The 14,597-nt window shown below is 38.4% G+C and overlaps 3 protein-coding genes across 5 annotated transcripts; 2 read left to right on the top strand and 1 right to left on the bottom strand.

Annotated features, from left to right (window-relative positions):
* The first annotated feature begins 3,168 nt into the window (after positions 1 to 3,168).
* Positions 3,169 to 7,026, top strand: LOC119990065 (vacuolar protein sorting-associated protein 36). Its single transcript, XM_038835881.1, has 9 exons — positions 3,169 to 3,847; positions 4,233 to 4,436; positions 4,623 to 4,716; positions 4,848 to 4,905; positions 5,080 to 5,149; positions 5,662 to 5,797; positions 5,871 to 5,955; positions 6,337 to 6,387; positions 6,750 to 7,026. Coding segments are annotated over exons 1-9 (1,320 nt in total). The 5' UTR covers positions 3,169 to 3,226; the 3' UTR covers positions 6,751 to 7,026.
* Positions 7,027 to 7,128: 102 nt separating this feature from the next.
* Positions 7,129 to 9,425, bottom strand: LOC119990066. Its single transcript, XM_038835882.1, has 4 exons — positions 9,221 to 9,425; positions 8,842 to 8,935; positions 8,634 to 8,738; positions 7,129 to 7,669 (listed from the first exon to the last, which is right to left on the bottom strand). Exons 1-4 carry the CDS (start codon positions 9,385 to 9,387, stop codon positions 7,400 to 7,402), a joined length of 636 nt encoding a protein of 211 aa, XP_038691810.1. The 5' UTR covers positions 9,388 to 9,425; the 3' UTR covers positions 7,129 to 7,399.
* Positions 9,426 to 10,118: 693 nt separating this feature from the next.
* LOC119989050 lies at positions 10,119 to 14,587 on the top strand. Of its 3 annotated transcripts, none has more exons than XM_038834348.1 (8): positions 10,119 to 10,781; positions 10,876 to 11,034; positions 11,164 to 11,262; positions 11,457 to 11,558; positions 12,164 to 12,295; positions 12,470 to 12,607; positions 13,399 to 13,629; positions 13,741 to 14,587. In XM_038834348.1, the coding sequence occupies exons 1-8, from the start codon at positions 10,308 to 10,310 to the stop codon at positions 14,149 to 14,151; spliced, it is 1,746 nt and encodes a 581-aa protein (XP_038690276.1). In that variant the 5' UTR covers positions 10,119 to 10,307; the 3' UTR covers positions 14,152 to 14,587. The 3 variants fall into 3 exon arrangements, with proteins under 3 accessions (XP_038690276.1, XP_038690277.1, XP_038690275.1); XM_038834349.1 differs by having other exon boundaries at positions 11,448 to 11,558; positions 13,399 to 13,575; XM_038834347.1 differs by having other exon boundaries at positions 10,121 to 10,781; positions 11,448 to 11,558.
* The last annotated feature ends 10 nt before the right edge of the window (positions 14,588 to 14,597 follow it).

Below are 14,597 nucleotides of genomic sequence, written 5' to 3'. Positions count from 1 at the left end.
TCATGATTTCAAAAAGAATGGGCCATAGTAGATATGGTAACGGGTCGATATGGTATCGGATCGGGTACGAACATCAAAACCATTTTTATTTAAGGTGTCTAATATCAAACCATTTAAATTTTTAAAATCGGAATCATTCCATAATCATTTATTATTGAATACCTATTTATCATTTAACATTTAATTTTTTTATTTTTCTATAAATATAAAATTCAATTTCTTAAAAAATAATATGACTTATCATGTTATTATAGTTTGAATGTATAATCTTTAATTCTATTATATCATTTTATTTAATATACTTGATCATGCTAAAATTTAACATTCTAATAATATACCTTTATATAGATAATTTATAATGTTATTACTATAATTCACTTTTTAAATTAAACTGCTTGGGTACCCTAAATCCGGCATCAAAAATCAAACCCGACCCTACACCATAACGGGTTTGAAAATCAAAACCAAAACCATTTTCAAACCCTATAGGATCAATTTTTGGGTATTAAATGGATCGGGTATTCGATGGATAGTGCTCGAATCGGTTTTTTTTTGTCATCCCTAGTCCACAGAGGTTGTAAAACAAATGGGTTGTATATATGGTAATTAATTAATGGTTTGTAAAGAAAAAGGAAAAGGAAAAAATCGCAACATAAACTTTGAAATTTGAAATTCAAAGACTTGGTAAAATGATTAAACTAACTATTTATTAGTAATTTATGGCCAACGAAAAAAAAAGAAAAAAAAAGGTTAGAACGCATCATAATCACAACGGCGAAAAGGTACATTTCGTCCCTCAACTATGGAGCGGGTTTCATTTTCTAGGTCGGTCGGTCAATTCAGTAGGAAAGTATGAGTAATTAGGAAAACTCTCTCCGTTATGGGCTATCGTAGACCGAAGGCAATGTCCTTTTGCTTTTGTTCGCGTTAGAGAAATTCCTATTGTTATAGTGGTTAGTGGCTTAGCAATTCAAGCAGTGACTTCTATACTCGAGTTCCTTGCTCTAGGGCAAGTAGATCATAAGGGTAGCTGAAGAGGGAGGGATTTCAATCGGTGAAGAAAGCGAAGTTGAACATAAGGGTAAAAATATACTTTTCGTCCCTCAATTATGGGGCAGGTTTCTGACATGCATACAACGGTCCACTTTGAGATTGAGAGTAGCATTTTCTTCCTTCAAATGAGATTGGGGTCGAAAAAATGCTTACGTGTTATGTGGCACGCCAAAGAAATTTGATCTCACAAACAATCGAATGTCACTTCAAATTTTTTCGTCGCAGGATTTATATGAGGGACAAAGGGATATTTTCTCATAGTTAAGAGACGAAAATGAAACCCAACCAATAATTGAGGAACAAAAGGTACCCATTTGCCTGAACAGAAGCTCAAGTAAGACATAAACGACTCCTTTTGCTTGGTTTAAAACTTATCTTCCAAAAACATCAGAAGTTTCCTTCGTTTTTTCTTCAAGCGCTATTGAACTTCCTCTCATACCAATCATTCTTCAAAACGCCGAACTCAATTCCCCTCCCTTGGACACACAAATCAAAGCCGAACCTTTCTTCATAAGCTAACTAGTGATGTTTTTAACTATCTACATACGGTGTGTTACATCTTTTTTTCATGTACTTGCACATATCGGGTGTGAATTTTTATATCAATTATGTATATTGTGAGAGCGATCTATAAGAAATTGGTTGGGGATTTTGATGAATTTTCTCTCGTGAAGTGTTTGACACTTCAACCTAGAATTCACTCATTATTTTCATGTGATTATTTGATTTTTCATGTACATGCACATATCGGGTGTGAAATTTTCTATCAATTTTGTGTATTGTGATGAGCGATCTAGAAGAAATTGGTTGTGGATTTTGCTGAATTTCCTCCCATGATGTGTCTGACACTTAACCCATAATTCACTCATTATTTTTTATGTGATTATTTGATTTTGGTGGTTTTTTTGTGCGATTTATTGTAACTTTACACACGAGAAAGGTATCGATTACTAGATAAATGACTAAAGCCGGTAAACAGCATTGCCAAGTCCCTAAGGGCTTGTGGCCGAGAAATCCAAATCTTGAGTCAGATTCACAGGGTGCCAGTGATGTTAAAGCTAAGATTCGTGGAGGAAATTTCATCAGGTAAGGAAGCTACATATTTTTATTGTATCATACCACTGATCCACTACTTATTTATGGATCTTTGCCCAATTTTACATTTTGGCTATTATGGTTGTGAAATTTTTGTCTTGAGAGTGCTAGTTTTTTTGGAACCATGCAAGAGAAATCATAGTGGTTCACATGACAGAAAAACCACCTCTTGATTTAATTGCTATAGTGAAACCACTCTAGTGGAGATGTATGCTGCAAGTTGTTCTCTATATGGAGTCACCCATTCATTTGCATAATCATACCTGTATCTAAATCACTGAATCATAATGGGAGGCATTGGGTAACAATCCGTCAATACCAATTAAACGAAGTGATTACCAATTACCTTGGTGAGTATTATTCTAATTGTGTAATTGCTACCACATTCACATTGCAACAACAACTTGAGACATTTCCCAAATCCATCAATTTTTGACATTTTTATAACAAGCACGTGTAGTATTTTGAACCCATTCAATTAATGACTCAAAACCGGCCCGATGCCGACCCCTTCTTGTTAATATGCATTGATGCGATGTAATAAATTTACTTTAATTAATTGATGCGGTGGGGAAAATCAATTTTTGGAATGAGAATCAAATGTCAAATCACATGTAAATTAAAATTATCAAATATCAAATTATATATAAAAGCTGTAGCATAAAAAAATTATAAATGTGAAAGAGGAACGTTGGTGCTTAATTTTGGATTCTAATTATCATATTAAAGCCCAACATCACAAATGCTTTTGGATAGGAATTACTAGAATTTTCAAATTTATGTTCAAAGGATAATCTGATCTTATAAATATTTCTCTACTTTTCTCTATTTACATACTTGCAGCTGAAAGTGGCTGCAAAACAAATGGGCTGGATAGGTTATACTCATTGGGCCCTAAGAAGATAATATAGATCCAACCCAACATGAAAATCATGTTTTGGTCCTTGGCCTCTTTCACAAGCCCAATAAGCCCAAGAAGGTAATATAGAATCATAGATCCAATCCAATAACTATGTGGACTCTGTCACCGTCGATCAAGTCATACCAAATGGTTCGATAGCGATCACTGTGAACCTCCATGGCCGACTTCTTCCCAAAGGCAGAGCTCACCGGTGCCGGTCGCCCGATCCTTCTTCCCGGAGAGTTTGAGTGCTCCCTCGTCGCCGCCGTCGACCTCGAGTCCCAAGATGAACCGCCCACCTTCTCTCCGTTGAAAACTGGCATTCTCACCCTTACTACTCATCGTCTCCTCTGGCTTCCGTCCGGCGCTGCCACCGCCTCCGCCTCCGCCGTTTTCATCCCCCTTGCCGCGATTTCCCATGTATTCGCTCCCAAGAAGTCGATCAAGTCCATGTTCGCTTCACCCAGGATCCGATTCCAGGTCTCTACGTCGGTACTTAATCCCGGGTCGAGTTCGAGAACTGTGGTGGTCACGGTGGTGGTAAGAGGGAAGGGGGACTGGGAAGGGTTTTATGGGAAGTTGTGGGAGAATTGGAGGGGGAGGGCGTGGGAGAATGAAACGGGAAGCTCTGCTTCTGAGTCTGGTTCAAGTACGGTCAATAGTGCGGGTGGCTTGTATGGGAGTGATGGGTCAGTGAGGATGGTTGGGGTGGCGGGAATATTGAGGAAGGAGCAGCAAATGTGGGAGAGTACGGACAAGAGCTTACAAGAGGCTTTCCAGGACTTGCACGCTCTCATGGTAATCCTTCTAGTGATCCTTCTATAGAAAGCCTGTTCAGCTAGCCAGAAAAATTGATTCTGGACATGGAATTCTCGGTGCCGGTTTCTGTGGATGCTATATGCTCCTGTTCATTGAATTTTTATTGATTGTGTTCGTGATCTTTTGATTCCATGATGGGTACAGTTCAACTCAAATACGTTTTCATTATGAAAAAACAATTATCACTTTACCGGGTTTGAATTGCTTAAATTCTCCATCCGTGTATGAGCTGATGTTTCTCTTCTCCCGTTTGATCTTTCATGCAGTTATGATGTTAAGTTGCTCTGTACTATGTTATTTGCAAATTTTCTTTCACGTCTTTGATTAAGATGTGTTATATATTCAAAATGTTCTGGATTTACAGAGCAAGGCTAAAGAGATGGTGATGTTAGCAGAGAAAATGAGGCAAAAGCTTTTATCAGCTTCAAACTCACAAACCAGCACTGCAAGTGACGAGGAAATGGGTTCCAAAGAAGAGATGCAAGATTGGTTACTGAGTGTTGGTATTGCTTCCCCTGTCACAAAGGAATCTGCAGGAGCTATGTATCACCAACAGTTGTCCCGGCAGGTTTGTTTTTCTCTTCTTCTTTTTGGTTTTCTTCTTTCTTTTTTACCAGTTTTCCTTTTGATATGCTGGTGGCACGTCAAGCATATTCGGTATATTAATCAGTTGGCAACTTTCTCTTGTTTGAAAATAACTTCTCATTTATCATTTCTTTCTAAGAAAATTTTCATTTTCTTTCATGACACTTAGTTGGCAGATTTTGTTAGAACTCCTCTAGAGAGAGCGGGAGGGATGATCAATCTGATAGATATCTATTGTCTCTTCAATCGTGCTCGGGGCACAGGTGCTTTTATTTTATTTGCTAAAACAAACCGTCATATTTTGATTGGGATCATTTTACTATCTTTAATTTTTGACTTCCGTACTTAGCATCATGGATGCTAAAAGCCATTTTCTAATATCTTCTTTGTGCAGAGTTGATCTCACCTGAGGATTTATTGCTGTCATGTTCTCTCTGGGAGAAGTTTGATGTGTATGTATCAAATCATCTTCGACTTACATATGTGGAATATGGGGATTGATTGTTGCTCCAATATTTGGACACTAATCAACGTCATTTTCCATGCTCCTAGATTTCTGTTATTTTCATTAGGAGCACTTGCTTGCATGTCTCAAGTCATTCATAATGTTCTGCTTTGTTTCACAGGCCCATAATGCTTCGGAAGTTTGATAGTGGAGTTATGGTAGTTCAGAACAAGTCGCACAGTGATGAAGAGGTATTTTTCTTGCATTTGAGTTGTTCTACAATTTGTGAACGAGATAGTAGTTATGTTTGAGCTAAGTTTACTTTTGGTGGAAATCGTGGATTAAGTTTTGAAAATATGAATCTCATTGAAAGAGTTAAGGCCTTTGTAATAAATAATGCCAAGTACATTTAATTTACAGGGAAATTTTTTTCCCCACGTCCAAGAACTCTAATGCAATTGGCGCCTCACATATCTCTTATGATGATGCTGTATCTAGAAAGGAAATGCATTGAACAATGCTAATTTGATTGGTTGGACCGAACTTACTCAGAAGGATTGCCGATAGTCAGCTGAGTTTATCCTTGCCACCTTTGCTATTCCATTAATGTTGGCTGTGTCATGTAGAGATGCTTTATAGCTTGTTAATCATTGTCTTAATTGCATCTGCTGATCTCTCTCCTTGATTGACCCATCTGAAAGTAATTAGTGTGGCTGATATCTTGATCAACACTTCTGAAAGTAATTAGTGTAGCTATCTGCAGGTTTTTGCTAGAATCAAAACCTTTATAACAAGGCCAGATGCCCTCCGAACTGGGATAACTGCTAGCGATGCTGCAATGACATTAGGCATTGCTCCAGCTATGGCCAAGGAGCATCTTCTAAGTGCTGAGAGCAAAGGTAGGCGGCTTAACACATTCAGCTTAGAATAATTTGGCACACCTATGATTGACCGCTGGACATCATTTGCCAGGTTTATTATGCAGGGATATTAGTCCTGATGGGTTTCGTTTTTACATCAACCTCTTTCCAGAAATTCATCCTAATGATTTGTACTTGTAAGTCTGATCAATTTTGGGCTTCTCTTGGTTCTTCTTCATCTATTTGCTTCAATCCTTTTTTTTTTAATATTTTTCTTTTTCTTTGTATGTTTTATGTCTGTCTCTTGATGTTATTGTAGTATTTGCTTTCATTTTTTGGCATTGAAGGCAGCTTGAATTAGCTTTTATATTATTTTTGCATTTTGTGTCATGTGTATATGCTCTACTTATGTATCTATAAAAACAGAAAGAGTGTATAAATTATCTAAAACCTTTGTAAAGCGAATTGTGTTTGTTTGGATCATTACTTATCAATTAGTTGATCGCAATGTGAATACCTGTTTTAGATCTGTCATCTGCTTTTCAAATCTTTCCTGATAAAGTGCTCTATATGTACAGAGTAAAGGATTACGGGATTTATATGGCATGGATAAAAGCTGCAGCTTCTTGGTAAGAAATATTTCATGCATTAATTGGTTACTTTCTCTTTCATGTCACTGCATAACATTGGACTAGTAGCTAGTGTATTCATTATAACAATGGTGAAAGGAGGTGCATGTGAGCACTGGATTTTTGAGATTTAGTCGACCAAGTGTGTGGCCAAAGCAAATATGCCATGAAGAATGCCCCGCTATAAAATATATACACATCCATTCTGCATAGAAAAAGAGTGAGAGTAGCGAGCTTTATGCATCCGTACATTATGTACTTGAGTCAGAAGTTTTTACAACTTCTTAAAGGCTATTCATCTTTTATTTCTTGTTTTGATTTTAGCTTCAGCCTTTTGAACTTTGAAGGTTGTGATATTGCAGACTTTGCCAACAATGAAATGTGCAAGTTCCACACCTGCGCGGCTACAATGAAATTTTGTGGGCAGCTGGTGTTTCTTCTTTTGCTCCACAAGTTGCAACTACATTATTTTTTTTTTCCAAGTTACAATATATTGGGAAAGGTGGCAAGGCTATGCTACTTACAGAATCGTTTGTATCCATTTACTGTAAAATGTAACAGACTAACAGTTGAGCCATATATGTGATTATTTAGGAGGCAAATTAATACTGATGAAGGTCAGCTGCGAAGACCAATAAATTCAAATTTTGTCTCTTTCAATTATCATATGGAATGACAAACTTCTCTGTCCCTCTCACCCTGCCCCAAAAATTAATCACTTCCTCTCTGTAATAACTCCACTTTGTTCTCTCTCGTTCATCAACAGTTTTTTCCATGAAATTGACCAGTACATATCAATGGAGTAGCGATTATATAGGTTGTACATTCAAAGCAGAAAATATGCAACTCTGCAATAGAAGGATCTGTACACATACGCAGCTGACTCAACTATAAAGGTCCAAAATCAGAACACCAATTTGCAGACCAAAATAAGATGACTTCGTCTCTAGCTCGTTTCATCTTCAACTTGCAAGCTCCCTGAGGTACTCATAATCTCAAATAGACATGTTGGTCACTCAGATTCAAGTGCAGCGATCTCATATCTCACTTCTTCCAAGGATTCATTAATAGCAGTCACAGCATCCTGCACGCCCTTGATGGCTTCCTTGAGAGCATTATCATACTCAGCATCCGCTTCTGCATCTTCAGTTCCAGCAGCTTCGGTTATCTCGTGGACATGCACACATTCATGCTCTGTTGGCTTGTTAAATCTGCAATTTTCATGGCTAACAAGACGTTCTGATGGGCGACCAGCTTTCTTCAACAACTGAATGGTAGCCGTCTTCAAAACAGAAAGGGTGACTGTCAGCAAGCACAGAAGTGGCATAGGAAACAAATTTCATGGAGGATGCCACAAGGAAATACCAATTGCAGAGAGGGAAAAAAATTCAAGGTACAATCACTCATCTGACTTCAAATTCGCCCCTAGAATTTAAGACTATGTCAAAGAAGCAAAAAAAGAATAATGTGTAACTAATCTTGTTATGTTGTTTGAGCCAAAAAAAGTGTTAAAAAACAAAATTAACATATGTACAGGTATTCTAGTATGTTGCACACGGTACTTTCGTGATGAACAGAAAACCACAATTTCTACTATCTAACGCTATTCTTAAGGCGCTGAATCATCTAATATTCTCTTGTTTCTTTCCGGCTAGATTCTCCAGCATGTAACCAAAGTAACTATTCATGCACAGAGGTGTATGGCCCGAGTGAGGGAATCTCTCTTCCATTATGAATTGTGATTTGTGATACCATAGATAACTTCACAAACATGCTCTCTCTTCAATTCCCAATCCTTGACATTTCTACGAAAGTTATATTCCAAGATTGACGGGCGCCATCATAACAAACACTATTTTTCATGGCCGCCTCCTTGTTGGTAGCTAATCTATAGATCCACAAAGCTTTCTTTAAGATGAGTGTCATGCATTAACCTCAGGATCTATGTCATGCTTAAGAACAAGAGACACATCTAACTCGTGACTCTTTGTTCTCGCTACATAGAAAAACAGTCAGAAGATTTCTTCCCAGTCCCCAAACATCTTCAATTCTCTATAGCCAACCTCATGATTTGAAGATCTCAAGATTTTATTTGTGACAGAGGACAGAGAATGGTAGAGCAAAGTCATATCCTCGTATCCATAAACATTTCCAAGTCTCTAAAACCCCTCAAAAAGAAAAAAATGAAGTTCTACAGACAATTTTACAACGGAATCATTTGTATGAAAGAAAGCATAAACACATACCAGGTGTAATTTCTGCTTCTCCTGTGTCTGAACAGCTCTGAGCAGCTGAGCTAGATCATCGCGATGGTATTCAGGATTCTGAAAGAGAGACTCCATTTCACGAACCTGCATTACCAATGCAAACAATTGGATCCATCAATGAATCAAGAACATATAACACAGTTGAAAAGAATATATCATCAATAATCAATGAAGATGGCTGTTTTACTTGTTTTGAGCACTCATTAAATTCTACAGTAACCTCCGAACAAAGCTGTTGGTAAGCTAGTTCCCCTCCTGTTCCCATATACTCTGAGAATCCCCTGTTGAAAATAATCAACATGATCAAACTTCTCTCTCAAAACAACGGCACTTCAAACATAATCACCTGATAAATCCGAGCGACAATAATACTACTCTAAGAGGCCAAATTAAAACATATAACAAAACAGGCACAGCCGCACAGGCTAGGTTTCCAGGAAAATTCGTGATGTGTTTGACGAGTAGCCAAACAGTCATACGCACTCAAGCAAGCGACAATAACAAACACTTGAAAAAAAAAAGGAAAAATCGAAACAGATTATGAGAGTGAAGGAAAAGTTGCGGACTTTTTGAGCTTGGCGTAGGCTTCTGCTCGACGTTGCTGAACTGCGAGGAATTTCCGAAGCAGAGATAGAATCTTGGAGGATGAATCCTTGCCCTCTGAATCTTCGATCCCCTGGTCTTCCGTCTCCATGGGTTCCGAGATCGACACCTTTCTCTCAAAATCCTCCATTTTTGTTGTGAATTGGAGGAATACAAACAAGAACAAGAAGAAATATTTCAACCCGGACGGTTTGCACTTTGCAGTTTGCAATTGAGAATCGAACGGGTAGGCCCACTGTCGGCCCAGTCCGTTTATGAGCCCATTGAACCTTGAACCCTTGTCCAGTCTCCATTTCACTAACGGGTAGGCCCACTGTTGGCCCAGTCCCTTTATGAGCCCATTGAATCTTGAACCCTTGTCCAGTCTCCATTTAATCAACGGGTTGGCCACTAGGCCCAATCATTTTCTAAACTTTATTTCAGCTTTTGTTTGACAGCAGAAGATCAATAACAAGCGACAACACCAACATCCTACATGATGTGTAAGTTTGGTAGTGTTGGGTTAGTTACCGAGTGATGAGTGGGCTTGAAGAATACAATGAATCAAACTTTTTAATTAGTAACGAACGTTTTCTGTAGACTCAAATTAATATGAATTGATGATAAGTCTATGAAGATGAAACCGTGTGAATCAATATGTACTAATCTAAAACATACAAAATGTTACTGGTGCGAGGGGACGGGATTCATGGATTAGTGGAGTATGCTGGTCATATCATAGTCTCATATTATTTTTATTAGATTATAGTATTTTTCTTTTTTTTTTTGACCAACTAATACGGCGTGTTTCACTCAAAATTAGCAACTAAGGCATGTTTGGCTCACCGAAAAGAAAGAGGAATCATTGAATCAAGACTTTGTCATTGCTTGTTCCACCAACTCTTCATTTCCAAATTTTAACAAAAACAATGATATGCTTCTTTTTGTCGTTGTTGCTTTACACGCCGAAATGTCAAACCGCCATCAAATCCTCGACGACGCCTCTGTCTTTACCTCCAACAACACTTCCAATCTATCGTTGAAACCATCTATGCCGCCGTCCAAATAGTAATGGCGTTCTCCGCATTCAAATCGTCGACGAGAAGAGGAAATCCGGCCAATACTTCCTCCTCTGCGAAGACGTTATCTGACAAAGAAAGTAGAGATAATTCGAGTTCGAAGTCATCCAAGAATGTATCGTCTCGCAGATCAAGAAGCGTGAGTGCGTCCGCGAGATCGAACTTGGATGTCTCTTCTTCCTCCACCTCGGAGTTCTTGAACAAGAGAGATAATCCTCTATTTTGGAGCGGAGGTGGCAACAACAATGGCGTGGAAGTTGATGAAATCGTATTGCTCAAGAAGGACGTGGATTTGAGTTCTAAGTCGGTTGGTGCGGCTGATGGTAGTAGGGGACGATCCACTTCGCGAGATGGTGGTGTCGGGCAGATGCAGGTTGGGAGGAGTTTGTCGAGAGTGGATACAGGGCGGCGGGGTCGCTCTGCGTCCCAGTGTCCGGTTTCAAGGCGCCAATATATTAATTCTGAGGTTGAGTGATCTTTCGCGTGGGGAGTTTTTGAATGTTCAGTCCGGTATTGAATTTTCGGAAAAAAATTTAAGAACTCTTATCCTACTTTTGCAGAGTGAAGCTGAGCAAGAAATTAATTTATCATCGAAACATGGAAGTAGAAGTAATCAGAACGGGGCATTGAATTGTGATGGGAAAAAGAAGTCTAACATAGTCAGGAGTAGTTCTGATGTCCTGGATAAAATGAAAAGCCCGGGATTCCGGTCCAGTCGGGTAGGCTCTCTTTTTTGTTGCATATGATGGTTCTGCTCTATTTTGTTGATACTATATAATGCAAGAGCACTTACTTATTCAGTGTTGCTGGCTTGCTGCTACTTTGGGTTGTATGTTTTTCTTTTTCAGAGTCCTTCGGGTACCTTAGATTTTGAAGATGGAGTTTCAACCAGTTCATATTCTGAAGCTGAAGAAAAAACCATAAAAGCAGTGTTTGAACAAATGAAGGTGAGGTGTGCAGAATGTTGCATTCATTTGGTTCAATGGCTGTAGAATATGGGGATTTCAGGTCCAGTTCATAGATGCGAGCATGCTAGTTCTAAACTGGTTCATAGATTTCTACTTTACCATGTGGGGGGATTGTTGAGCATATTGAAGTCATAAGTATATTTTATTTTGTTTCTCATATGCAGTCATTCCAGGGGGATAATCTGGGTGGAGATGGCCCTACTAGTGGCATATATGAAACCGTTAGATCTGAAGTCAGACGCGCTATATCTGACATCCAGAATGACCTTGAAAGTGTAAGTTCCTTCTGGATTGTAGTTTCGAACTTTTTGTTCAACTATAATCCACTTAACTGAGAGCCATGGAGGACAGCTGGCATTTAGTGTTCTCTATTTAAAATTGTTGTGAGAATTCTTCTAAAAAGAACCTGTAGTTAAATGTGTTCACTGTTATGTAATTACATATCAATTTCTTTTGAACAGAAATAAAAAAGGAAATTGCACTGATGATGCCCATGTGACACTCAAAAATGCTGATGCTCAGTTTCTTTATGTACCTTTTGCAAGAATGAGAAAACACAAATGTGTAGTTTCAAAAATTGGAGTAATATGGATGTTGTAGCAGTTGCGGTCTTCTAGCCTGTGTTTCATTCTTATGCTGCGTATATGGTCTTCCAGCTTGAGTTGCCTATGATTTGGTCTTCTAGCTTGTGTACTATTAAAGCTTGTCTCCACCAACATATCAGAAATGGCCTTGTAGCTTATGTTTTGTATGTATTAGTTACCTGTGGTTTGCATGCTGGCATTTTCCATATCCATTCATTGGTTATTTATATTAGCATTAACTTATTATTTATTGTGATTAACTCTGTAATTCACCCTTAAACTTCATTGAAGTTCAGGCCATTCGAAGAAGTAATGCAGCTGCTATTGCAACTACCAGTGTAACTGATATTCCTCCTGATTTGGTGAATCCAGCTGCGGTCGAATTAGTTTCTGACATCAGAAGAGAATATGCCAAGAAACTTGAGCAGGTACTTATGTATCAATTAAAGTTTGGTCATAGATGTGATTGCTCTGATGTTAGATCATTGAGATGTTGATGCTCACATTGTGAGTTTAATATTTTACAATTTACCCTTCACATCACAAATTGTTTAAGGTTCTTAGGTTAGACTTGATAAAGTAAGCACATCTTTAACTTGCAGTCCCAAGAACGAGCTAGAAAACTTCGAGCAGACTTGGCCGTTGAGGAGCACCGTGAGCTGGAGCTGAGTAGAATTCTGAAGGAAGTACTTCCAGATCCCAAGAGCTCAAGTTTGCAAAAATCTCGTCCAGGAAGAAAAGTAAGTCTTCTTACATCAACACATAAACAGAAGCACGGCAACGCTGGCCATGCAGTGTGAAGCACTTAATACCTCTGCAACAATTAGTTTCGACTGTTTCGTTCATACTGGGAGGGATTATGTGAAATTCCAAGTTACTTTTACTTTTTACCTTTTCATAATGACATCTATTGGGAATTTGTACACCTCGATTTTTATATTGGACCATTCCTATTACTCTGCTTCAAATTTGAGCTTATTGGATTTAAAAGACTACTTAGCATGTGTATATGTCTATAGTCGTAGTATGGAGAATGAAGTAGCTAAACTAAAAAAAAATGCTTTTAAAACTACTAAAATTCCACTCAAGGAGGATATCGTCTGAAACTAGGGAAATATTATTGACTTTTTTAGGCATTGTTTTCTTTTATGCTGTCTCTATGTATGATCGATTGAGTTCTCTGAAGTATTGTTTCTTCCCTTTCTCCCTCATTATATTATTGAGGGGCTAGGTTTAAAAACAAAGAGAGAGGAGAGGGTTGGGGATATAGTAAGTTAATGGATGAGAATGAGATGGGCTGAGGGGGAGGAGGACGGTAGGTGCTTGAGATTTATGGTGTTATATAGAAAGGATATATCTGCAATGATTATAAAGAATACTGTGCAATAGTTTCTCCCTCTTCCATTTGACATCCTACTTGTGGGGAGGGCAATATACGTGCATCTTTTCACTGTCCCAAGACTTTTTCTTTTTTTTTTGATATGGGCAGTTGTTCTGACGTTGTGTTTCTTTTGCATTTTCTGTTGAAAAGGCAAGCATTGAGAGAAGGAAAATGTCGAAACGTCTGACAGAAGAAGCCATGGCGTATTTTGATGAATGTGTATCAATATCAACTTTTGATAGCTCTGACTTCTCATCACAAGAAGACCCACCAATTAGTTCAGTTGGAGTAACTACCCCGGTTGGTGAGCATATCTCCTTATCCCAGGTAGGTTCAAGCATTTCAATCACTCGTCCCTGCAGTCGCCTCAATGATAAACAGGTTGATATCTTGACGAATTGTTGTTTCAGTTATTTTCCCTTTCATAGTATATGACTACAGATACCAAGGGGACAAACTGTTTTCAGCATAAGTATATTCTTGTACTTTTAGGAATTAAGCACCAAAGGCCTGTTCATGGAAAGCCACGGCACATTAGAACCATCAGCCGGCAGCAGCAGTAGGGATCCTACTCTGGATCATTTCAATTCATACAGCTCAGACAGAGAGCAAGGGTGCAAATTTCAGTTTTCTTTCTCACCCAAGTCTGGTGAAACTTTTGAGCTTCAAGAAGACATTAAGAAGTACGTTAGAGACTTCGAGAAAGACCCGGAAAATGTCAACATCAAATCAAAGGATGTAAGATCGAGCCAATATGATCTGGAAGAAAATAGCTTGTATGCATCACGCCAAAGCTTATTATTCGACAGAGTGATCTTTAAGAACAGGACAGAGTCTGGAAGCATGCTACTTTGCGGTGGTTGTTTTGCCAGTGCATTATCACCTTTTGCTTCTGCAATTTAAAGTAGGTTGTTGGGAGTATCACATGTTGAATGCGAGAGTCTATGCTGCTCTGTAGTCGCTCATGGCAAAAAACCTGCTATTTATATGCAGTTGGGAGTTATTTCCAATTCCATGTATAGGGCCTGGTTGGTTTTGTGTTTCTCACTTTCTCTCTCCATCATGCCTGACTTCCACAAGTGATATACTGGCAATGGGGGAGGACCTGTAAAGTTTGGCAAGCAAAGAAGGAATGATGCAGAAGAATTCCATGTTGGGTGGTGGTCTCTCTCCTTGATCGGTCAGTTAGTCCTTCAAAAACACTCTTGCACTGCATTAATTTACTTACCATGGATGTTGAGGCGCTCTCTCTGATTTTCTTTTCTTTTCTATTTCCCTCTTTTTAGTTAATTTAGATGCTGATAATTCATACATTATATAATCAACTGTTTTGTGATTAGATAGCATTA

This window comes from Tripterygium wilfordii, chromosome 21, assembly GCF_013401445.1.
Source record: "Tripterygium wilfordii isolate XIE 37 chromosome 21, ASM1340144v1, whole genome shotgun sequence".
NCBI classification, from domain to species: domain Eukaryota; kingdom Viridiplantae; phylum Streptophyta; class Magnoliopsida; order Celastrales; family Celastraceae; genus Tripterygium; species Tripterygium wilfordii.
Note: the sequence above shows the minus strand (reverse complement) of the source record. Positions and strands in the feature narration are given on the sequence as shown.